Source organism: Canis lupus, chromosome 37 (assembly GCF_003254725.2).
Source record: "Canis lupus dingo isolate Sandy chromosome 37, ASM325472v2, whole genome shotgun sequence".
Taxonomy (NCBI): domain Eukaryota; kingdom Metazoa; phylum Chordata; class Mammalia; order Carnivora; family Canidae; genus Canis; species Canis lupus.
In genome coordinates, this window is record NC_064279.1 from 31,271,510 (window position 1) to 31,295,476 (window position 23,967).

Here is a 23,967-nt window from a genome sequence, read left to right on the forward strand (position 1 = left end):
ATGAACACAAGCCGTGCATGCTCAGCAGCATTGCTTCTGACAGTATGGCAACCAGCTGAAGATTAATCCCTCTGGTCTTGGTATTTGTGATCACAAGCACAGGCCACTCTATTTTCTTTACATACATCGCGTACTAATGAGAATTTCATTAGTGAACTGACTTTCATGGTTAAGATTTATGGGTAGAAATGGGCAAAAGGTCTTCTTGCCAGAGCGCCCACATAAAGCAAGCCCTTTGCACTTGCTTGCATTCAAGAGGCGTGGTGGCCTCCGCCTACAGACCAGCGTGGCCCTGGCGTGCTGCACCCGGGAAGACGGGTCACTGGAGTCTGAACTCACCCGGGCTGTGTGACCAGCGCTGTCTGCAGGAACCGGTTTGCTGCTGCCAGGGCCAGGCGTCAGCCCAAGGCCACCTCACCAGCCTCCTGTGGGGCGACAATGGGCATCCCGAGCCAATGGGAGTGCCACCCTCTTCGTGTTCAGTGACTCAGTCCTGCTCCCGTGCCTGCCAGGTCATGATGACAGTCGGAGGAGGCAGTGCCCAGGTCCAGGGGGATGTCATGTGGTTCCTGGGGCCCCACACTCCCTGGTGAGCAGGGGAGCACTGGGAGGCTCCCTCACCAGGGCCTCCATTTAGTTCAAGGACAAGAAACTGGGAGTTGGAGGTGTGTTTCCTGATTGATGCTGGCAGTGTCTGGCCCGCTGATCTCACTTACCCCTCCTGCCTCTACATCTACACTCAGTACAGCTGCCAGGTGGTCGATGGTAGAGAAAGCTCTCAGGTAAGGTCTATTTCTCAGGCAACTTCACAACCAGCCTCCTTGGTGTGCCACTTTTGGGATTTGCCTGCTTCCTAACATCTTATCCACCTTTTTAAACACACTGAATTTCATTTTCTTTTATATACATATATATTTTATTTTTTAAGGTTTATTTATTTATTTATTTATTTGAGGGGGTGGGTACGAGGAGGGGGACAGGGGGAGGAGCAGAAGGGGAGGGAGAGAGAATCTCAAGCAGGCTCCTCGCTGATCTCAGGATCCTGAGATCATGACTTGAACTGAAATCCAGAGACACTCAACCGACTGCACCACCTGAGTGCCCCACTGTGATCTCCAAAGTGCATTAGACTTCGTGTAGTGGGGAGAGAGGGCAAGTTTTAAGCCTGTACATTTGTTGCTAAACTAGTACTCAAGGTAAAAAAAAAAAAAAAAAAAAAAAAAAATTCCCAGGGATTGCATCCATCTGCTGATAGGAGTTAAACATTTCTCAAAGTCGCACTGTATCCTTCAGGTCACCCAGAACCTTCTGATGCCATTTCAGGAGGGGAACTGGCTAGACCGGCTTGGGGGTGGGGAGGGCAGCCTCTCTGCTCCTGATTGAGTTTGAAACTGGAGGCGGATCCTTGGGCTGCATCTGGTTTCTGACCTCTGCACTATTGCGTTCCTGGGTTGTGGGTGCTGGTCTGTGCGCAGGGAGCCACGGCAACGCCTCCAGCCCCAGCACCAGCTGGAAGCACCGCACCCCCACCCCCCAGCTATGTCCACCTCGCCAGATGTCCCCTCGGGAGGGGTGGGCAGGCCCCTGGAGAACAGCCTGGCTTCCCAGCCCTTGAGCAAACATCATCTTTATCAAGGCTTATCTATCTATCTATCTATCTATCTATCTATCTATCTATCTATCTATCTATATTTTATTTACTTACTCATGAGAGACATAGAGAGAGAGGCAGAGCCACAGGTAGAGAGAGAAGCAGGCTCCCCGTGGGGAACCTGATGCGGGACTCGATCCCAGGACCCCGGGGTCATGACCTGAGCCAAAGGGAGACGCTTCACCGCTGAGCCACCCAGGCATCCCAAGGCATTATTTTTTAATGCTGGTTTTATGATCCTGTGTTTAGCCAACTGAGACTTAAAGATTCTTTGCCAAGATAATTAAAGCCATTAGCTTGAAGCTCTTGGTGTTACAGAGAGCCCTGCCCTGGTGTAGCCGGCACTCAAGTGGCAGAGGCCCTGGTGCTCCAAGAGACTTCCACCAACCTTGTCTTTATGTTTGTGGCTCAGAGACATTACTCAAACTTTCCAAGGTCACAACACCAGTGGAAGTAAAGGTTCCAAGTTCAAAGCCCTCTGAAAATTTTGGACGAGAGCCGTAGGCACCACGGGTTGTGGTTCTGAAATATGCTTCTCAGAAGAAAGAGGTAGAGACATTGAAGACTCATTTGAACAGGAATGATTCCAAGAAAATGCACTTTTCTTTGACACGTGTTTTTGTCTTTCTAAAAAATTTTCATTTTGCCATACTTCTGGAAGAAAATGTTATCCATGACACTTGTTAAAGAATGTTGATGTGGATTTTATTCAGGAAACTGTCACCTGCTGTGGGCTTTGCACTGGGAGGAGGGCTGAGCTATGAGCACCCCAGGAAGAGTGGGGGCGCATGACCGGTGCTGGTAGATGGGAGCACCAAGGCTGGGCCATTCCTACTGGACCAGCCTAACAGCATTCTTGCTGAAGCCAGCCAGGGTGCCAGGATCTAGGTGGAGGGACACACAGCTGGACAGCCCCAGGTCGGGCCTCTGGGGTTAGAGGAACCCACCGGGGAGTGTCTCCATGGCAGCTGGGCCGAGCATCTCATCATCAGAGGTGCAGAGGTCCCCAGAATGCTGTTTGTTTCCCATCTGTGGTCTGCAGATCATGACCCAGGGCCCGAGACTTTACAGTGTTGTTTGGAATATCTCTGCTGCAGAGCTAACTACGTTCTCTGTTGAGAACCATGTGGATCTAAAGTCTCCCCACTCTCCCTGTGTGTACTTGGTCATCCCACCTGGTTTTTACAAGTAGGCAGAAAGGGCAAGATCACACCAGCCACCTGCTAATGTCTTTTAAAAATCTGTTTTTTTCCGTAACCAAGCAAACAATGAGCATGTATTGTTAACCTGGTCAGAAAGGAGAAGGGAGGGCAGCCCTGGTGGCCCAGCAGTTTAGCACCTGCCTTCAGCCCAGGGCGTGATCCTGGAGACTGGGGATCAAGTCCCACATCGGGCTCCCTGCATGGAGCCTGCTTCTCCCTCTGCCTGTGTCTCTCACGAATAAATAAATAAAATCTTTAAAAAAAACAAGAAAGGAGAAGGGATATTAAAACTGTCCCTCCCGCCTCCTCTAAAAAAACTCATTTTGATCACCTCCACATACCTCATTGCATAGTATTTCAAAACTCAGCTTCATTGTTTAGCTGCTGAGGGTAGTTAGACAAGTTATTTGGCCTTACACACGCCAAACCTTGGTTTCCTTATCCAGGAAATATGCAGGTCCGCCCACGAGTATCTGAGGCTGTGCCAGACCCATGTGAAGTCTGAATGTACCATTTCCAGAAAGCACCTGCCAGGGCACCTTACGCCCAGTATGTCTTGTTGTTGGGACTGTAGGAGGGAGGGGGCAGGTGCTTGCCCGACACGCAGGGCCCCACTGGGGAGGAGAGTCCAGTGGGTCCTGCATCTCCCCCAGACGTCTCAGTTCCACCTGGTTACTTATTGCCAGTTATACCTGTAAGGACTGACTCCATCGCTGAACACAAAGGTGCAATCCTTGAATATCTCAGCTCTAGCTGAGGAATTTTTGGCCTGTGTGAATGAGCACGCTGTCGCTGGGTATTTCTGAGCCTCAGCATCTTACTTCTAAGGCGGCACAGGGGCAGGACAGAGGAGGTGACCTGCGAGGCCCACAGGCTCAGCAGCAGGCTGTGCTTCCTGCAGATTCCGCTTGGAGCCAGCGGGCACCCATCAGAGGGGAGCTGAGCTCCGAGGCGGGAATGCACTCGTGAACCTTCTTCCTCGCATGCTGAGGATACATGAGGAGTTCATGGTACTTTATTTTGAAAGGGCTTTTAGAACTTACTTGTCTTATTTTATCCCCAAATCGACCCGAGAGCCAGGTGAGTCTGTGGTTCCCGTCAACAGCCACAGGGGAAGGAAAATCAAGACACAAGCCTGTGTCTCCGGGGTCTGTCTCAGTTTTAATTCGGTTCAATAAAGGTTTTGAGGGCCCGTGGGCAGGAGGCGGGGGGGGGGGGGGGTGCAGCGCGTGGCCCACGCACCCCTCCGGCTGGAAGCCCCCGAGCCCCCCGCGCCCCCCTGCCCCCCCGCCTCCCTGCGCCCCCGCGGCCCCCCCGCGCCCCCCCCCGGCGCCCCCTGCGCCCCCCGCGCCCCCGCAGACACTCGCTGGTCGCGGAGCTACACCCGCACGGCCTGGGCGCGGGGGAGGAGGGGCCAACGGGACCCCCTGCCCCCTCGTGCAGGTCACGTCTTGGCCTGAAGACACAGGAAGTAACCAGGAAAGGAAGTTCATAAAGATACAAAGTGTCCAGCAGGAAAGAAAGAAGCGGCTCCGGGGGGTGCTCGGGGGCGAGGCCCTGCGGCTGGCGGCGCCCCCGGCCTCGGAGCACCTGCGGCCGCTGGGGGGCCGGTCCCGCGGGGCAGGGGGAACCCCGGAGGCTGCGTCCCCGCCGCGAGTCGGGCCGCGGGAGCAGCAGAGCCCGGGGAGACCGCGCCCCCCGCGCCCCCGCCCCCCCGCGGGCCTAGCGCCGACCTTCGCGGCGGCTGCGCCCGGCCCGGCCCGGCCCTCGGTCCTCCCGTGTCCGCGGGGCCGCTCCAGACCCGCCCTAGACCCGCCGGGAGCCCCCCGGCTGCCCGAGCCTGCGGCGGGGCCCCGGGCACGCGGACCGCGGGGCCGGGCGCTGAGTCACCGCGGCCGCCGGCGCATCCAGGGCCCGTGGGGTCCCCGCCCGCAGCCTCAGGCCCGGGACCCGCGCTCCGGCCCCCCCCGCCCGTGGTTCCGCCCGCGCCCCCCCGCGGCCCCCGCCCGTGGTTCCGCCCGACCGCGCTAGGCCCCGCCCCTCGGAACTGCGCATGTGCGGCCGCCTCTGCGGCCCGGTCGGACGGCGCCGGCGGTGAGTGCAGGGGGCGGGGCGCGGGGGGCGCGGGGCGCGGGGCGGGGCAGCGGCGGGGGCACCGGGGGCAGCAGCGTCCCCCTCGCCCGGGCCTGCGCTCCCCTCCCTGGCGGCGCTGGGTGACCGCGCGGCCGGAGCCGGGCCCTGGACCGCACCGGGAGGCGGGAGGCGGGAGGCGGGGGCGGGGGCCGTGCAGGGCGGGGGGGCCGTGCGGGGAGCGCCCACCCCCTCCACCCCGGGACCCCCGCCTCCACCCCGGACCTCAGCCTCGACCCGGGCCCCCCCTTGCCCCCCCTCCACCCGGACCCCCCCAACACCCTGAGCCCCCCTCCACCCGGACCCCCCTTGCTCCCCCTCCACCCTGAGCCCCCCTCCGCCCCCCCTCCACCCGGACCCCCTTGCTCCCCCTCCACCCTGAGACCCCCCCAGCGGTGAGCCCTCCCGCAGCACCTCCAGGCCCTGCTTGCCACGCAGTTTCCGCAGAGCACCTCCTCACCCTGGAAGCTGGCGCTGAGCAGGACTGGGGGCTCTGGGGCCTGTGGGGAGCTCTCTGTGACAAAAGCGGGGAAACCAAGTGCGGCTGGAGGCTGCCGAATTGAATGGGGTCCCTGGGAGGGACAGGCCCCGCCTCTGTGCGGAAGGATGGATGCACCTGGGACGCGGAGGCCTGTATTGCAGAGAGAAGCAGGTGTGCGGCAGCTCGTGTACACCTGATCCCACATTATGGGAAAAAATAAGAGTTTATATTTGATGAAATGATTGAACCCAAACTAGTAATGCTTCCTAGAGCTGCCTCGGGGGACTGGGGAATTGGGGGTTTTGTTTTTATACTATTGTGCCTGTTCACATTTCCTAAACTTTGTTCCTTGAATCTGTATTTCTTTTTGACTTTGGAACAAGTGTTTCTGCACACTGCCAAAGTGGAATTCTCAAAATGCTACAAACCTTGTTCTCACACAAATGGGGAACACACGTCAGGTTACTTTGATCCTCAGGAGGGTCACCCTCGCAGGATGACAAAGTCCACAGAACGCGAGCGAACGCAAGGAACAGGAGATGAGCTTTGGGGGGTCCTGTGGGGCGCTGGTGAACACGGTGCCTCCAAACCACAGCCTTCCCAGCTCCTTACCAGGGTCGTAGCCAAGACTCGAGGTTCAGTAAGTGACAGCCTCTCTCCCACAGGTGACCGTCGGGCGGCTCTTAAACAGTAATCCAGCATGACAAGAAAAGTGTGCAACCTTTCTTCATCTTGTTGACTCTTTTCCAAATTTTAGGTCAGTTACGGTAGTCAAATACAGAAATACTGCTATCTGTAGTAATTTAGCACTCCAGGAATTCAGTGGGTGTCAAATGGAGCTCAAAGGGTGGCCACAGAGTCCCGTCCCTGGAGACAGGGCCACCAGGTCACACTGCAGCCCTGAAACTGACACTCATTAAATTTGTAGTGCATCAGCCTACACCACCAAATGTTAGAAAAGGAAGAAAGATGAAGTTTGTAGATAGATTTTTCTCAAGGAAATTAAGGTCTGCGCCGTCAGGGTTGGGGCTCTGGGCACCCCCAGGAGCCAGTCCCTCCTGGCCACAGCTCCCCCCCGCCCCACTGAGATGCAGTGCTGGAGGGCCTGGGCTTGGAAGCCATCCATCTGGCCAGAGGGGCTGAGTGCAAGCACCCCCCCCCCCGCCCCCAGGGAGCAGTGATTTCCCACTGTGACCGCCGTGGACTTGAGGCCATATGAAGAGGCCCTCTGGTCTGAGAGGTGGGCATGCAGTGGAATAGCCATGACCCTGGTGTCCCCTCCGCCGTGTATGGTGGAAGGGATGTGGTCAGGCTGACGGGCCAGTGGAAGTCTGTCCTGCCCTGTCTGCCTTTCCACAGTAGGGCCTGGCTGAGTTTATGGGTGCGGGCGGGACTGCAGCTATACTGCCATCGTGTGGGTTCAGGTAGCACTGTGACTCCGTGGAAGGGGCAGGACCTCTGCAGGGCTCCAGGGAAGGCTGACTTGCTGCCCCGCCCGGGTCCCTGCAGGTTCCTGCCACCCGAGGCCTGGCCTGCTTCCCTAGGCGGGCTATCTCGCTGAAGCATCCCCGACTGGGAGGTGCTGAGTGATCTCCCCAGACCCCGACACACCCACGGTGATGGGAGAGGCCAGGCCAGCACAGGCTTGCTGCCCCACACGGTGCGGGCAGCTGTTTGGGAGGAGCAGGTGAGGAGGGGTTTGAACAAGCGTCGGGATCCGAAGGGGTGGGCAGAGGGGGCTGTGAGGGAGTGGTTTCTGTTTCTTTCCCTGGCACCCTCTTTCTCAGCTTCGGCTCTCCTGTTGGTTTCAGCGTCTGACCCTAACCTGTCTGTAGTTTCTTTCTTAGATCTGAAAGTACCTTCAAAAAGGTTGTAGAAGATTCCCAGAACTTTGCTGTGGTGTACTTTAAAGGACCGAGGATTTTCCTGCATATCCAGGCTCTTGGGAAGGGCTCAGGGTGCCGCCCAGGCCTGCCTCACCTGCCGTAACGGGGGCCTCCCCACTGAGCCCTTGCCGCAGGGTGCCTCACTGTTAGGGACTCCGGCGTGTGGTTCAGAAACGGGGCTGTGCTCCAGAGTCTCCCCAGGTGCTCAGGGGCCCACATGGTGGGCGAGCAGCTTCCTTCCCCCAGGACGGTGCTCTCTCAGTGCTCCAGGTCCTTGGTGCTCCTTTCAACTCTGGAGGCACATTCTATCTGGGAGCGTCAGGACCACACTTGTCCCTGTGCTCTTGGTGGGGAGCAGGGACGTCAGAGGAGGGGCAGTAGGAAAGAGGGACTCGCGGGGGCCTGCTTTCAGGGTTTCTGTCCAGCAGGATAATCCGGTTGTTTTAAATGGATCTGGCTCTCCTGTAAAACCGCTAAGGCCTGCGGGAAGATCCACATGTTCTTTCAGTCATGCTAGCTTGGCTTGGAGGAAGGAAGACACCAAACCATTGCACTTCAGAGTCACTGGTTTTTATAATCAAATGGGGACCAGAGATCATGCCAGCTGGGTGGCTCTGCACCTGCCTTTGGGCTCCTGGCTGTCGCTCCAGGGTCAGGAAGGCAGAGCCTGCAGGTTGCCCCTGTCCTGGAATTTTCTAGAGGTAGGGAGGAAGCACCAAGGACCTGAGGTCCGATGTCCTGCCGAGGTGCCAGTCCCTTCCGAAGCAAGCAGACTGCATCGAAACATGATACAGAATGACCCAGCTGAACGTGCCTGGCACATGACAAGGTGTTTGGATTAGTAACCACTATCCTACTGTCCTGCATTTGTGTGTACTTTTTATTCTTCTCAGGAACTGGAGAAACCCAGGATGGTTAAGTAACTTGTTTTCTTAGCTCCTCAGTAGTAGAACCAGGATCAGAACCCAGTGCTCTTGCTCCTTGGGCCCTGGCACCCTGGAGCCCCTCCGTCCTGACCTGGACCTCCCTAAACAGCACCTGTCCTGGCTGTCTCCAGTGGGGGAGCCTGAGTCCTGCAGTCCTGGGGACCCTCCCATTTCAAGACAAAGGCACCACAGAAGTTGGGTGACTTGGCTAAGAGCATATTGATGTAATTGTGGTGAGATGAGAACCAGATCTCATGACTGACTTGTGTAAAAGTACAGAAGAAGTTTTAGGAGGAGTCTGCATTTTCACAGAGTTTACAGTTTTGTGCAGTGTGACCGTTTCCACGGTTAGCATTACCTGCTTGGTGGTGAGGCTTCCTTTCTCCTGAACCCTGGAACTCTTTGCCGGAAGCCAGTCTGCACCTGTAGACCTCATAGTCCCCACCCTCTGGGGTTAGAAGGTGATTTGCAGCAGAACCAGATTGTTGTGAGTGGTTTTATGAGTTGGGTATGGACACAGGAGCACACACATCAGAGGCTCAGGAAAACAAGGCCATTATACTCCTAGGTCCCAGAGGTGCCAGGCACACCATACCACCCCCCCGCTGGGCCACCCAGGGGAAGCCCCAGATCAGGAGGCAAAAGACAGGAGGCAGGGGAGGAATTAGGCTGCTACCTTTGTTGGGGTTTCTATAGGAAAAGCAGGACAGAGTGAACAATTCAGGACAGGCTACATGAATAATTTGGCTTTGAGTAATAAGGATGGCCCTTAGTTGCCAAGGACCAGGTGCCCTGGGATGATCAAGGCAAAGGAACAGTGCTCCTGGGTGCAGGGACGGTGGGGCAGGCAGGGTGGAGGGTGTTGCTCCGGGTGCAGGGGCAGATGGGGCAGGCAGGGTGGAGGGGTGTTGCTCCAGTTGCAGGGCGGGGAGAGGAGGGAGGACTTTGCTAGGTCAGCTCCTGGCTCTGCTGTCCCCTAAGAGCAGCTGGCCCTGGGCGGCAGTCTCTGGAGCCAGAAGGGTTCTGGGAAGTCAGAATGTCCTGGGAGAATCACCACGCTTGTGCCCAGGTGCCGAGCTCCCAGGTGTCCCGGTGCCCAGCGCTCTTGCTGGTCCCCTGCCCCCAAGAAGCCTCATCTGTGTGCACGCAGCCTTGGCAGCATTTCCCTGGGCCCATCAGAGCAGCCCGCTGCCACCGCCGTCCCATCCCGTGCACAGCACACACTCGGTCCGGGTGGACGTGTGCAAGGAGTGTGCCCTCGTCCTGTGCCCTGGATCGGATTCCTACAGGAGCCTGCCTACTTCAGAGGCTGTGCTCAGAGAAGTAGGAAGACACGCTCCTCCGTGACCTGCCTTTGGTCACCCGACCCTCGAATGCACGTGCTCGGCGGTTGGGAGCGCTGGTTTGGGTTTGGGGGAGATGAGCCGTACTGTGTGTGCCCTGGCCGGGCGCGGGACTTCGGGTGGCGTGGCGGTCTTGCTGGTCGCTGCAGGCCGCACGCAGGTGCACAGCTCCTGTGCTGGTGGCCCGGGCCTCCCCTCCGGAGCTGGATGCAGCGCTCGCCCCGAGCAGGCGCTCCCGCTCTGGCCTGGTCGTCCCTCCGCAGACGTGGGGCGAGTCCCCGCTCCCTGAGGATGCGCGGCGGGCCTTGCAGCCGTGGGGCGTGCAGGTGGAAGTCAGGCCTGCAGAGCCCTGTTGCACCTGGTCCTGGGCTCCCCTCCTCGTGCCGGGTTTCCGCCCCGAAGTCTGACACGGGGAGGTCGGGGGTCCCCGCCTGACGAAGGCCGCAGACTGGCGGTCGCCGTTTGACAAACACGTCCAGACTTCTGTAGATGTGACCATTTGAGCCCCATTGGAGGTGCACGCGGACGTCAGCTCGTGTCTTGAGCGTGTGCTGCGCGTGGCCCGGCCCCGGGGTTCGGGGTGGCGGGGCTCCCGGAGCCGCCGTCTGCAGTCTGAGAGTTTCGAGACACAAAACTGATGGAGTGTTAGAGCCGGAGCCAAGGTCCTTGGCCTCGTCCGCTTCCTCTGGTGGAGCGGGCGTCGGGGAGAGGCAGGGACCAGGGACACCGGCTGGGGGGAGCACAGGGGAGGACCCTGGGGCACAGGGGTGGGGGCGAGGGGTTTCCCGGGAAGGGAAGACTCGGTAGGGCTGGAGCGTGGCGGGGGCGGGGGGGCAGCATGGGCCCGGGGGACCTTGTTCCCATCCTGTCCCGCTGACTAGCATAAGCTGCCCGACCTCCACCTCCCAACGTGGAGGGGGATCGTCTTCAACGTGCTGGCAGTCGGACCTGAAGTTCATGGGTCCCCAAGCATTGTCACCCCTAAGGGGGTAGGAAACGGGTTGTTGTGAAAGGAAATATTTTGTGTTTCTGGGCAATGATAGAATGGGACTTCTGTTTCCACACTGTATGGGTAGAAGTCAATCGAACTTACGTTTTGAGTGTGTCCGTGATGCCTTCCGTGCCCGCAGGCAGCCCCTGGCACTGGGGGACTGGAGTGCGGAGACGACGCTGATGAGCTCTGCCCACGGCCCGAGGGTTCAGTACATCATTCTGTCTTTACGTACGCAGCGTAGGGGATGGTTTTCGTGGTTGGAAGTACAATCGCTGGAAGAGGGTGCAGCCCAGGGCTGGGGGCTCAGCAGGGAGCTGTGGGCAGGGCCCTGCAGGAAGCGGTAAGCCCTGGCGTCTGGGGATGGGCACGCACGGTGGCCTTGCCGTCCTCCAAGCCCATCCCTGAGGACAGACTTCACGCCGTGCGGCAGGTTAACAGATGGGAACCGGGACCGAGGCTTTCCTGGGGTGTCAGGCCCTGATGGTGACAAGTGACTGTCCTCATGCCTAGCTGTGAACACCTGCCGTGTGCCAGGCTTTGTGGCAGCCCCACCGCCGCCGCAGGCAAGCTGTGGGACGAGGGGGTGTGGGGGGCCTGTGACGCGCGGATGGGCCACAGCACGGCCCCGTGCACGGAGCTTGGCCCTGCACACCACGGACGACCTGGGCAGTGTTCTCGTCTCGCGATCCAGGGGCTTCGAGAAGCACTTAGAGAGCAGCCCCCGAGCGACATCCGAGTGTGTGCGGCGCCGTGGGGCGTGTGCACAGTGCGAGTCCCAGGTGGCCCCAGGACGGGGCCTCGTCCTCTCTTGTCCTCCGGGGGCCGGCGGGTGTTTCCTTGCTGTGTCTGTGGGTCTTCAAGCGTGGTGAAGAAGCTTTAAAAACCCTGTTTACAGGGTTGTGTGCTCGCTTCTGCTTCGTCAACGCAGAGTGACCTGTTCTTTCCCCAGATTGCAGACGGATACATGAAGGTCCGAGGGGCACCTGCACCGCCTCCGCTTCCTTGGACCGGCTGCCGCGTGGGCCCAAAGCCCGGTGTTGGCCCTGGGACGCCGTTAACGTAATAAATTGAGGACAATGACTCCTATGAGCGATGGGGGGACATCAGAAAGCATCTTTGACCTCGACTACACGTCCTGGAAGATCCGCTCCACGCTGGCGGTGGCTGGCTTCGTCTTCTACCTGGGAGTCTTTGTGGTCTGCCACCAGCTCTCGTCCTCCCTGAACGCCACCTACCGCTCTCTGGTGGCCAGAGAGAAGGTCTTCTGGAACCTGGCGGCCACGCGCGCCGTCTTCGGCGTTCAGAGCACTGCTGCGGGCCTGTGGGCCTTGCTGGTGGACCCCGTGCTGCACGCTGACAAGGCGCGCGGCCAGCAGAACTGGTGCTGGTTTCACATCGCAACGGCAACCGGATTCTTTTTTTTTGAGAACGTAGCAGTTCACCTGTCCAATGTGCTCTTCCGGACATTTGACTTGTTTTTGGCCATCCACCATCTCTTCGCCTTTCTGGGATTTCTTGGCTCCGTGGTCAACCTCGGAGCCGGCCACTATCTGGCTATGAGCACGCTGCTTCTGGAGGCGAGCACTCCCTTCACCTGCATTTCCTGGATGCTCCTAAAGGTGAGTGTTTCTCACAGGGCGTGGGGGGTCATTTGCAGCGTCTGCACAGGTCAGCCCAAGCCGGGGAGCTGTGGAGCCATCCTGTCTTATGCCTGTACAGCCGCTTTGTTCTACACGCGCTGTATACTCACCACCAGGTAAACCAGAGCACGCAGACTACTTCGGTTCCATGTTCCGAATTTTAAATCTTATTGGCTTCTAGCTCCACAGCAAAACAAGACTCAGTGGACCTTAGGATTCTGTCAATAGAATTTTATAAGGCCCAGAAAACGTGATTCTGTTTTTCTTTTTTTTTTTTTTAAGATTTTAGTTATTTGTTCATGAGACACACAGAGAGAGGCAGAGACACAGGGAGAGGGAGAAGCAGGCTCCATGCAGGGAGCCTGAGGTGGGACTAGATCCCGGGTCTCCAGGATCATGCCCTGGGCTGAAGGCGGCGCTAAACCGCTGGGCCACTGGGGCTGCCCGTGATCTACCCTCTTAACCAGTTTTTAAGCATACGTGACGTCACTGTGGACAGCGGGCCCAGTGTTGTCCAGCAGAGCCCTCGAGTGTGTCCCCCGTGCTTGGTGGGAACTCCATGCCTGGTGATGAGCACCTCCCGCTGCCCCTGCCTCCAGCCCTGAGCAGGTGCCACTCCACACCGTTCTGTGAATTTAATTTAGATCCAGAAGCAGAAGCATGCCGTGTTTGCTTTCTTTTTTTTTTTTTTTTTTTTTTTTTTTGTTTTGTTTTTTTTTTTTTCCGTGTTTGCTTTCTGCAGCTGGCTCGCCCCTCCGAGCTCCGTACCTAGGCTCCTGCACATTGCGTGCCGCAGAATCTTCTGGGGCTGAGTAGTTTTGCATGCTGTGCGCACCACGCTGTGTCTGCTCGTCCGCCGTGGGCACCCAGGTTGCGTGCACATCTTAGCCGCTGTGAAGAGCAAGCATTGCAGTGAACGTGGGAGGTGCTGACAACTCTTCGAGATCCTGATTTCAGTTATTTTGGAAGAGTGTTCAGAAGTGGGATTACCGGATGATGTGGTAGTTCTGTTTTAGAAAAGAAAACCTCCGTGCTGTTGCGCACAGTGGCTGCCCCATGTCCTCTTCCCACTGGGATTGTGCGAGGGGCTCGCGCACACGGGTCCCTTGGTTGTTGGTTGTAGCCATCGTGACAGCCTTGCGGTGGTCTCATGGTGGTTTGGGTTCGCATCTGCCGGGCGATCAGGGACCTCAGACACAGTGGTGAGCCGTCTCCCTGTCTTCTCTGGAAAACTGCTCACGTCCTTGCGCCATGTTTGAATCCATTTTCTTTCCACTTTCGAGTTGTTCTTTATGTGTGTTGGAGAGGCGTCTGTTGCTGGTCACGTGGTCTGCAGGTGCCTTGGCCCCACTGGAGCTTTGCTGTGAAGAAGCTTCTTAGCTTTGCACGGCCCCAATTGTTTATTTTTATCTCTGTTGCCTGTGCTCTTGCTGTCGGAGCAATCATTGCCAAGACGGGAGTTGTGAAGTTTTTTCCCTGTGTTTTCTTCCCAAAGTGTTAGTTTTGGATCTTCTGTGTCAGCCTTCACATTCTGACTTGTCTTTTGTGTCTGGTGTTGGAACATGGTCTGTTTTCGGACCTTTGCACATGGCTGTGTGGTTTCCCAGCACCACCTGTGGGAGGGACTATCTTTTCCTTGTTGTGGGTTCTTGGCCCCTTGGGCAGGCCAGTTGGGTGTACCTGGTGGATTTATTTCTGGACTCTGTGTTCCGTTCCATCGGACTCCACGTCAGTCTTCCCCCACGCCATACGGTTTTGAGAAGCTTTGTAATACAGTCTGAAATCAGGAAGTGTGACGCCTGCATGGATTCTTCTTTCTCAAGGTTAAGATGACTGTTTGTGGTCTTTTGTGGCTTCCTTGGGACTTCTTTTAAAAACATCTTCTATCTCTGTTGAAATTCTCACTTTGCTCATGCACTGTCCTCGTGATCTCCGTGGCTGGCATCTTTGTGACTGTTGCGGGTGCATGTCTGTCGGATAAATCATTTGACTCCATTTCCTTAGGATCTGCCTTTGGAGACTTGCCTTGTTCCTTTGCCTGGACCACCTATGCCTGAGTCTGCTCTGGCCTGAGTCCCTTGCTGTCCGTGCATCACACAGAGTGGGCACTTCCCGCAGGCCCCCCACACAGTCCTCATGCAGGAGCTGACCCCCTGGCCGGTGTGGCCAGGGGTTCTAGGGTCTCTGCCGGACCTCCCACGGGGAAGAGCAGGCCGTGTGCAGTCTGCTCCCTGGTGTGGAGCTGGCGTGGGGGGGCGGAAGCTACGGGGCCTACCAGCCCAGCCATCACCTCTTCTCCCCACGCAGCCGGACTCTGCAGGACCCATCAGAAGTCCAGGACTGGCAAGACCGAGGCCAGCCCTCTGCAAGGGCAGAATCAGGGTGCTTGTGGGGAGAGAGGGTCCAGCCTCCTGCCCGCCGTCTTCTGACCTCGTGTTGTTTTCTTAGGTTCATGTTTCTGAATAGGGTTGTCTTACTACTGATTAGAGGCATCAGGGCCTACCCTCATTATCTGTGTAGTATTTGTATCCTTTTTGTTTTTGAAAGACGTATGTCTTCTAAATACAATCTTGATTCTCATTTTGATATGAAAATGTTTAAGTTAGGCTCCTGAAAATTATATTTTTATATATACATTTTTAAGATTTTATTTATTTGGGCAGCCCGGGTGGCTCAGCGGTTTAGCGCCACTGTCAGCCCAGGACCTGATCCTGGAGACCCAGGATCGAGTCCGCATCGGGCTCCCTGCATGGAGCCTGCTTCTTCCTCTGCCTGTGTCTCTGTCTCTCTCTATCTCTCCTGAATAAATAAAAGAAAATCTTTTAAAAAAAAGATTTTACTTACTTATTCATGAGAGATACAGAGAGGGAGAGGCGGGCTCCATGCAGGGAGCCCAAAGTGGGACTCGATCCTAGGACCCCGGGGTCATGCCCTGAGCCACCCAGGTACCCCAAGAATTTTTAGCAGAGAGGTTTTTTTTTTTTAAATAATAAATTTTTTATTGGTGTTCAATTTGCCAACATACAGAATAACACCCAGTAGCAGAGAATTCTTGCCATCTTTTCTGGCATACTGTTCACAGGATATTTTATGTGAAACATGAAATACTGCTTTTTGTTTCATAAATGTCTGATGGAGTCACCACAAAGGGGTCAGGTGACGGGCACTCCTGTAATGCTGTGGGAAGCTTCGGGAGAAAATCATGAAGTGGGAAGAATCATCAGTGCCTTTGGGTCAACAGGGTAAACAGTGTGAGAACGTGGGAAGTGGATTACCAGTGTCCATGGGGCTGACTGTCCACCCATAGCAAACATCTGTGGAGCACCTAGAAGGCGGCAGGCAGTGGTACCGTCCCCCAGGGCCACCCCTTCCTGGTGCTGCAGGAGGCCTTGTGAGTGTGGGGACAGGTACAGGCTACCCTGGGCAGCTCGGGGAGTGCTGTGGCTGGCAGAAGAACCAGGGCCAGTGTGCTGGGGAGCTGCCGGCTGCTGCTCAGTTAAGCACCTGGAGAAATCGTGGGGAGTGCAGGGTTTGGAGATGGTGTCAGGTCCTCAGGCAGGAATGATTTGGCGGAAGGTTGGAAATCATTAATGGAGTAGAAGGTCAACCCAGGCAATGTCTAAACGATCATCTCGGCTGCTGGTCCAGGTGTGGGTCATTTTTGATAAGATGCAGAGACTTGGGAGTCGCCTGCATCCTGTGCACCTGCGGGTCCTCCTCATGCCCTTGGCTTTTCAGTACTCTCCTTGTGGGGGCATTGTCTCCACGAGACGGGCTTCCCGAGGATGGAGAGCAGGGGCTGAGACCTCCCTGTGTTCTCAGGCCATAAGCACAGCTCCAGCGTTGTGTTCGGGTGTGGATGGAGGGCCAACAGAAGGCTGTGTCCACATCCACATGCAGAAGAATGAAACTAGACCACTCTCTTGCACCAGACACAAAGATAAACTCAAAATTGATGAAAGATCTAAATGTGAGACAAGATTCCATCAAAATCCTAGAGGAGAACACAGGCAATACCCTTTTTGAACTCGGCCACAGTAGCTTCTTGCAAGATACATCCACGAAGGCAAAAGAAACAAAAGCAAAAATGACCTATTGGGACTTCATCAAGATAAGAAGCTTTTGCACAGCAAAGGATACAGTCAACAAAAGTAAAAGACAACCTACAGAATGGGAGAAGATATTTGCAAATGACCTATCAGATAAACGGCTAGTTTCCAAGATCTATAAAGAACTTACTAAACTCAACACCCAAGAAACAAACAATCCAATCATGAAATGGGCAAAAGACATGAAGAGAAATCTCACAGAGGAAGACATAGACATGGCCAACACGCACATGAGAAAATGCCTCGCATCACTGACCATCAGGGAAATACAAATCAAAACCACAATGAGATCCCACCTCACACCAGTGGGAATGGGGAAAATTAACAAGGCAGGAAACCACAAATGTTGGAGGGGATGCGGAGAAAAGGGAACCCTCTTACACTGTTGGTGGGAATGTGAACTGGTGCAGCCACTCTGGAGAACTGTGTGGAGGTTCCTCAAAGAGGTAAGAATAGACCTGCCCTACGACCCAGCAATTGCACTGCTGGGGATTTACCCCAAAGATGCAGATGCAGTGAAACGCCGGGACACCTGCACCCCGATGTTTCTAGCAGCAATGTCCACAATAGCCAAACTGTGGAAGGAGCCTCGGTGTCCATCGAAAGATGAATGGATAAAGAAGATGTGGTCTATGTATACGTGAAATATTACTCAGCCATTAGAAATGACAAATACCCACCATTTGCTTCAACATGGATGGAACTGGAGGGTATGATGCTGAGTGAAATAAGTCAATCGGAGAAGGACAAACATATGTTCTCATTCATTTGGGGAATATAAATAATAGTGAAAAGGAACAGAAGGGAAGGCAGAAGAAATGGGTGGAAATATCAGAAAGGGAGACAGAACATAAAGACTCCTAACTCTGGGAAACGAACTAGGGGTGGTGGAAGGGGAGGAGGGCGGGGGGTGGGGGTGACTGGGTGACCGGCACTGAGGGGGGCACTTGATGGGATGAGCACTGGGTGTTATTCTGTATGTTGGTAAATTGAACACCAATAAAAAATAAATTTATTATTAAAAAAAAAAAAGAAGGCTGTGTCCAGCATTCCTGTCCCGACCATCCTTCTTACAGAGGAGCCCGCTCACGCCATGGTCAACGGGGACCTACAGCAAACTTGCCAGACAGAAGCTGGGGCTGTAATTCACACGTTTGAGAAAATAGATGATTAGTGATCCGGAATTGTTTTTGTTTTGTAGGAATTTCTTTAAAAGAAGAAATGAAAATCTTCCCTTTTTCCAGTCCGTAGTGGTGATCAGTGTTGTTTTTGTTTTTGTTTAAGATTTTATTCATTTAGGGCAGCTGGGGTGGCTCAGCGGTTTAGCGCCGCCTTCAGCCCAGGGCGTGACCCGGGGGTCCCAGGATAGAGTTCCATGTCGGGCTCCCTGCATGGAGCCTGCTTCTCCCTCTGCTTGTGTCTCTGCCTCTCTGTGTGTCTCTCATGAATGAATGAATGAATGAATAAATATCTTTAAAAAAAAAGATTTTATTTAGTCATGAGAGAGACACAGACAGAGGGAGAAGCAGGCTCCAGGCAGGGAGCCCGACGTGTGACTCGATCCCAGGACCTGGGATCATGCCCTGGGCTGAAGGCAGATGCTCAACCGCTGAGCCTTCAGGCACCCCTGGTGATCAGTGTTCCATGGTTTCATGTGTATTTCTCCAGACTTGTCTGTACCGTCTGAAGCCAGGCATGGCCACCAGCCTCTTGCAGGACGCTCTGCTCTGCGTGGGAGGAGCAGGGCTGGTGGGAGGCCCAGCCTCTGGTCTTCAGCATCCTCAGAAGGAAGGGAGGCTCCAGTGGTGGGTGGGTGCAGGAAAGCGATTGGTTTTGGACTTTCCTGTGTCCCTACAGCTTGCTGGGTGCTGTTTGTGCAGGATCGGGGGGAGGGATGTCCACATGTTCACTTCTTAGTACCGTCAGGACAGTGACTGCACCAAGCCAGTGGACCCTAGCAGCACAACTGGACCCCATGTTAAGGTAGCTTAGGTCAGTTATTCTAGGTGTTTCATTCCTCATTGTAGTTGACATACTACTAAACGTAAGTAACCATCCTCTATAACATTAAAACCTTTTAAGCTTTTACTAAAGCTTCCAGAGTCCTGCATAGTTGGGCGTCTGGATTCAAGAATCTGCCTGGCCATCCAGGGCTGACTTGTTGAGATAGTAAAGGATGTAGATCAAGACAGCAGACGTCACCATAACTAAGATGGTTTTTCTATGCAAACAGTGGCTCGTTCTTAGCATTCCCTTCATGAATGATTCTGAAATGCTGGTTAGAGTTAATAAATGCGTTGCACAGGACTCAAACCTCTAGATAAAATTCACCCATGAACGCCTAGCCCGTAGTGTGAATGAGGTCATGAAGATTTTTGTACACATGTGCTGTGCAGTGCTAGCAGCCGGGAGCCAGAGCTGCACAAAGCAGCATTGTCACAGACTTTGTTCCTGTCCCTGCTTAGGGCACTCATGATGACGGTGCCCGGATTATGCCAAAGAACGCTCAGTTCTCCAGCTTTGAGCTTTCAGAACTCAACATCTTTACTATATGAGTTCACATTCATGATAGGAACATTAATATTTTAGCAGTGAGGGAATGATGGAAAAGAGCCCTTTGTTCTGTGAATTTTGGAGAATGGCAACGTGGGACGCAGTCCGTGCCGCTAAACATGAAGGAGAGGTGATGGAGAGGTGGCCTCCAGGTGTCCTTGGCTACCATGGAGGACACACTTTGTTCCCCAGGAGCAATCTGACATTGGAAATGTCAGACTTCCACGTTTCTGTGCTTGAGAAATGTGTGCTTGTGGCCCTACTCGTACAATCCCACGGAAGATACCCGCTGTCATGAGTAGTAATCAAGCACTCTGCCAGCTGTAGGCGGAGACTTGGGAGGAAACACGGATGATGGACCAAGCTCTGGAGGTGGAGTCTGTACTGGCATATGTATGTGTTGTTCCCTTGGGAAACAGAGTGTGGCCGAGTCCAGAGGAGCTTGCACAGGGGAGCATAGCCCATGCAGCTGGGACCGGGTGTCCCCACCTGTGTGTGTCCAGGCTCCACCTGGTGCTGCCAGTGTGTGTCCAGGGAGGGCACACAGCATGCATGGCCAAAGCCAAATGTTGCCCATTCCCACCTCTGGACCTGGTGATGGGGCCACTTGGCAGGGACCACCCTGTTTCTCAGCAGATTGGGGCAGGCTACAGTGCTGGGACACTTGGTCCCTACTGATAAAGGACTGACTGCAGTTGTAGCTTCTCCTCCAGACAGCCAGGAGCCTATGAGAACTGGAGCCTCACCCTCTGGTTTTACAGACAAGTTAGCAGACGCATTTGGTTTTATCTTCCTGTCACTTTGCCATCAGGATGATGAACACACATTCTCCTGGTCTTAACTTCTCCCCTGTGCATGTCTCAGGCCCCTGTAGTGTGGAGGTGCTACACTTGTTTCAGATTTGTGCCTCCTTGGCTCCCACTCCTGCATTGTCGAGGTCCCCGGGAAGCATGTGGCTATGATCCACCTTGAGTGGCACCAGACACAGGCCTGTTGTTCTGTTTGCTCCAGGGTTGGAGCAAACTAAGTGCTTGGTGAGTTTGTGAAAGGCTGCTTGTGTGGTTTGAAGATGGCACATGCTGCACGAGCAGAGCAGCGTCCAGCCCTGGAGACTCCGGTAGGGAGGCTGCCGGCAGAAGGCCTGAGGCCCAGCAGCCGGGAGCGCCGGGTGCCCAGAGGAGGAGAGCCCTGCTGGAGCCTCCACGGGGCTTTCCATCTGCCCTTCTGTCTCCTGGCCTCACGTCCATGCCTTCCACGCTCGTTAATCAGCTGCAGCATTTCATGTTTAAACTCTGCCAGAAGAAATAGATGCTGCTTTGGGGTGTTATTGACGCCTACCTGAATCATCAACAGACTAGAAAAAGGCACGCACGGGTGTGTCTGCGCTAAAAGAAGTAGACCATTGGATGTTTGGTGAGGTTATTTTTGAGCAAGTTCACAGTATTTCAGACAACAAGGAAGTTCCTTATTTTTCTTAGTTTATTTTTCCGAAGTCATCAATTCATAGATTCTCGTTTTCCTTTGTCAGAGCTGTGTGGACACATTTCATGACATGTGAGATTAGGATTCCTTTCCTGTTTTTAACAACACCCTCTCGGGAGTTGGTTTGCTGTGGCCCCTTCAGGGTTCAGCATATGGGACTCAAGCAGAGCTGGTTCCCTTTCCTGAGATCATACTCTGTTGCCTGCTTGCAAAGTTTTCTTTCTGTAAAAGCAAGACCCTGTCCCACCCTGGGAGGGGGCCACCTGCAGCTCGGAGCTCCCGAGGAAGCTTGGGTTCAGCAGAGACCAGGTTGCAGAGGCTGGTGTGGGAGGTCTGAGGGGGGCTGGGATGTGGTGGTGCTGGAGGTCCTGGTGCTGGAGTGACCCGGAGCCTGACCGTCCTGGGCCCGACCATCTTGGTGCCAGACGTCCTGGTGCTGGTGAGGTCCCACCTTGGTGTCTAGGATCTGATGAACCACCTTCAAGTTCTCTGTTCAGTGTTAGCTACAACTACTGGAAAGTAGTTTTAGTGTAAATTTAGTCATTTGAAGGAAAGTCCATTTTTGCCTGGTGTCCATGGGCTCCTGGGGAAAAAGTATCACACATCAAAGTAGGAAACGTTAGTCATGGTCAGCATCTGTCCTCTCAGCAATTCCTGTCCCCGAGCTGCCGGACGGGAGCCTGATGTGACAGTCAGTACGTGGGGGTCAGGGGGACATAGAGAGACTGGAGTGAAGTTGGAGGGGAGACGGGACTTTGCTCTTGGGAGAAACAGGAGGAGCCAGTGGGACTGGTGAGGACACCCCCCACTCTAGGCGCCAGTGCTGCCTCAGCGGGTGGTCTCCTGCCCCCATGAAGCCTCAGGGAGAAGAGAGCTGGGCTGTGTTCGGTTGGATAGATGAAGGCAGTAAGTCTTCCTCAAAGTGAAGAGTGTTGATGGTCGTGCGTTGAGCCTCGTGTGTTCTGTTTGCAGGCTGGCTGGTCCGAGTCTCTGTTTTGGAAGCTGAACCAGTGGCTGATGATCCACATGTTCCACTGCCGCATGGTGCTGACCTACCACATGTGGTGGGTGTGCTTCTGGCACTGGGACGGTCTGGTCAGCAGCCTGTACCTGCCACACCTGGCACTGTTCCTTGTCGGGCTGGGCCTCCTCACGCTCGTCATCAATCCCTACTGGACCCATAAGAAGACGCAGCAGCTTCTCAATCCGGTGGATTGGAACTTCGCGCAGCCGGCACCCAGAAGCAGCCGGCCGGCTGGGGCCAACGGTCAGGTGCCACAGAAGAAGGGCCAGTAGCCACCGGGAGCCTGGGACCGCAGAGCGCGGCGGCCTGTGTGCGTGGGCTCCTGCAGGCGAGGCCCTGAGTGCTCTGTCCAGGATGGTCTCTAAGTCGGACCAACCGTGTCCTTCATGTGAATTTCTAAGTAGCCGCCAAGTGTTTCTCAAGCCTTGGTTTGCCTCCGGGGGTTGGGGGGCGGGTCTTTGCCATCACAAGTCTGCTGTCCACTGTGCTTTGTTCCTGCACGCCTTAGCGTGTGGGGCCCTGAGGAGCACCACAGAGGGGATCCAGGGCAGACGCCAGGCCACCTGCCGGGGAGGAGGGGAGCGCCCTGTCTGGGATGCTGTGGTGGCCGCCAGCCTGCTCTTTCCCGTCACATGGTCAGCGTATGGGGGAGCTTGTCCAGTCATGCTGTCCTTCCTCGTGGGGCAGAACTGCCCCAAGCTACAAGGCGGTCCCATCCGTGCCCCCCTCGGAGTGTCCCGTGTGACGTGTGCAGCGCCGTGTGCAGCAGTGCATCTGGTGGGGGCACATGCAGACAGCTAGGGGGACGCACGGCCCCGGACCGGACCCAGCCCGACCAGAGTGTTCGTGACGGCGAGGCCCGTGGGCTTCATGGGTCAGGGGACCTGTGGGAAAACAAGAGGTGTGTGTTCATACGCTATGGCTCACTTGGCAAAATAAGGTAGAAAAGTTTTGGTGATTGGATTTTTCTGGACCAAAGGACCATTTTTAAAAGACTGAGTCGCTGGTGGGCTTCCCAAGCAGACCCTTGTTCCGTGGCTGGTGTTTCTGTGGGCTTCACGCCCAGGCAGTGGCCGCTTCCCGCGGTGCTCCAAGGGGCTCGGCGGCAGGGCTTGCGGTCCTGGCTTGCTCTGCAGCAGCCCTTGCTGGGTGCCTAATAGGGGTGGGGGGGTGGGGGTGCATCCCGAGGCAGTTGCCTTCGCCACGCCGCGCCTCATGGAAGTCACAGCCACCTGGCATGTATGCTGGGTGACACAGGCACCCCCTTCCGAAGCCTCGCTGAGGCCTTTCTGCCTTTCCCAGAGACCTGTGTGCGTACAGTCACGTGTTCCAGGGAAGGGAGCACCCTCCATGGGTTTCCATCATGCAGTGAGAACAGGCACAGAGTAGGTCTGCAAAGTGCTGCAGTGAGAACCTTAGGGGAGCAGGGGTCATTTCGGCTCACGACCTGTGGGCTGCAGGGGGCGGGTGGGAGACCCGCACAGTTTTATTCTAGCCATGATCATGCAATTAAAACTAAAAGTTTATTTTTTATTTAAATCCCCTTTCATGTGTTTGGAAAAACACGTGTTTATCGGTCACAGAGATGCCTGACTTGTGCTTGTCACAGAACACGGAGCTCTCACAGTGATGTGTCTTCCGTGCTGCTGCTTCGACTTTATTGATCATGCTTAGTTACAGATGTGCAATACCTATTTATCTCCCCGTAAGAAGTCATTTAGATCTCAGCCATACCCAGCGTGCCGCATCCCTGCCAGGACTGCTAACAGGAGACCCCGCGGCCTGTAGACCTCCTTGATCTCGTGGAACAGAGATGGCTGGCATTTCTGATGGGATGGAAATGTAATAAAATAGTTTATATTTATGGACCCAGAAGGATGTCTGTTGTCATCTCTCTGTACTGTTCGTGTCTGCGAGTCTTCTGTATGTTGGAGATACAGACTGATTATCAGTCTCTGCGTTCAAAATTCAGTTGAAGGTCGGTCCTATTTAGCTTGAGTTTTATCTGAACTACACCAGGACCATGACCCTTCCAGGGCTCACCCTTGACGCCCTGTGTCTCTGTGGAGATGTGGCTTTTGTGCAGGGAGAGGGAAGGGCCAGAGAACACATGAGCTTGCCCACCTGCTCCCTAGGGCTCCCCGTGACCCGGGGCTTCCCATGACGAGCAGGAGAGCAAGCACCTTTCTGCAGAAAAGGCTTTTTGAACCCTTCTGATCCAGGGCCCTGTGCCTGTCTTCCTGGACACTGGTATCGCCCAGATTGGATGGTGCCTCCCGGGCTCTGCTCCCAGCCCTGTCCATCCGCATTCCTGTGGCCCCGCAGGCTGGGAGGCTGTGCCGCTCCTCCGTCTCTGCCTGCAGGCCCCAGGGTCCCCTCAGAACACCCCCCGTAGCTAAGGACCGTGGCGCTGTGCCGGGGAACCCGCAGTATGTCGTTGGCTGCATGACTGACGGCAGCACGGCTGCTTCCACTCACGTGGGGAGCCCAGGGCTCAGAGGTGGTGACCGGGCTGGGATGGGATGCAGTCCCGCACATACGTGGGC

At 55.5% G+C, this 23,967-nt stretch overlaps 1 protein-coding gene across 4 annotated transcripts; it reads left to right on the forward strand.

Moving 5' to 3' along the window:
* The first annotated feature begins 381 nt into the window (after positions 1–381).
* CLN8 (CLN8 transmembrane ER and ERGIC protein) lies at positions 382–23,296 on the forward strand. 4 transcript variants are annotated; one of them, XM_049106553.1, is made up of 5 exons: positions 5,497–5,635; positions 6,130–6,221; positions 6,974–7,151; positions 11,563–12,232; positions 21,370–23,296. In XM_049106553.1, the coding sequence occupies exons 4-5, from the start codon at positions 11,690–11,692 to the stop codon at positions 21,691–21,693; spliced, it is 867 nt and encodes a 288-aa protein (XP_048962510.1). In that variant the 5' UTR covers positions 5,497–5,635; positions 6,130–6,221; positions 6,974–7,151; positions 11,563–11,689; the 3' UTR covers positions 21,694–23,296. The 4 variants fall into 4 exon arrangements, with proteins under 4 accessions (XP_048962509.1, XP_025297581.1, XP_048962510.1 ...); XM_049106552.1 differs by lacking the exons at positions 5,497–5,635; positions 6,130–6,221; positions 6,974–7,151 and adding an exon at positions 382–782; XM_025441796.3 differs by lacking the exons at positions 5,497–5,635; positions 6,130–6,221; positions 6,974–7,151 and adding an exon at positions 4,837–4,947.
* The last annotated feature ends 671 nt before the right edge of the window (positions 23,297–23,967 follow it).

Excerpts from the sequence above, each read along its gene's own strand:
- CLN8 (XM_049106552.1), top strand. The coding sequence starts at position 11,690 with ATGACTCCTATGAGCGATGGGGGGACATCAGAAAGCATCTTTGACCTC. Across the intron at positions 12,233-21,369 it reads TTTCCTGGATGCTCCTAAAG|GCTGGCTGGTCCGAGTCTCT; the intron begins GTGAGTGTTTCT and ends TTCTGTTTGCAG.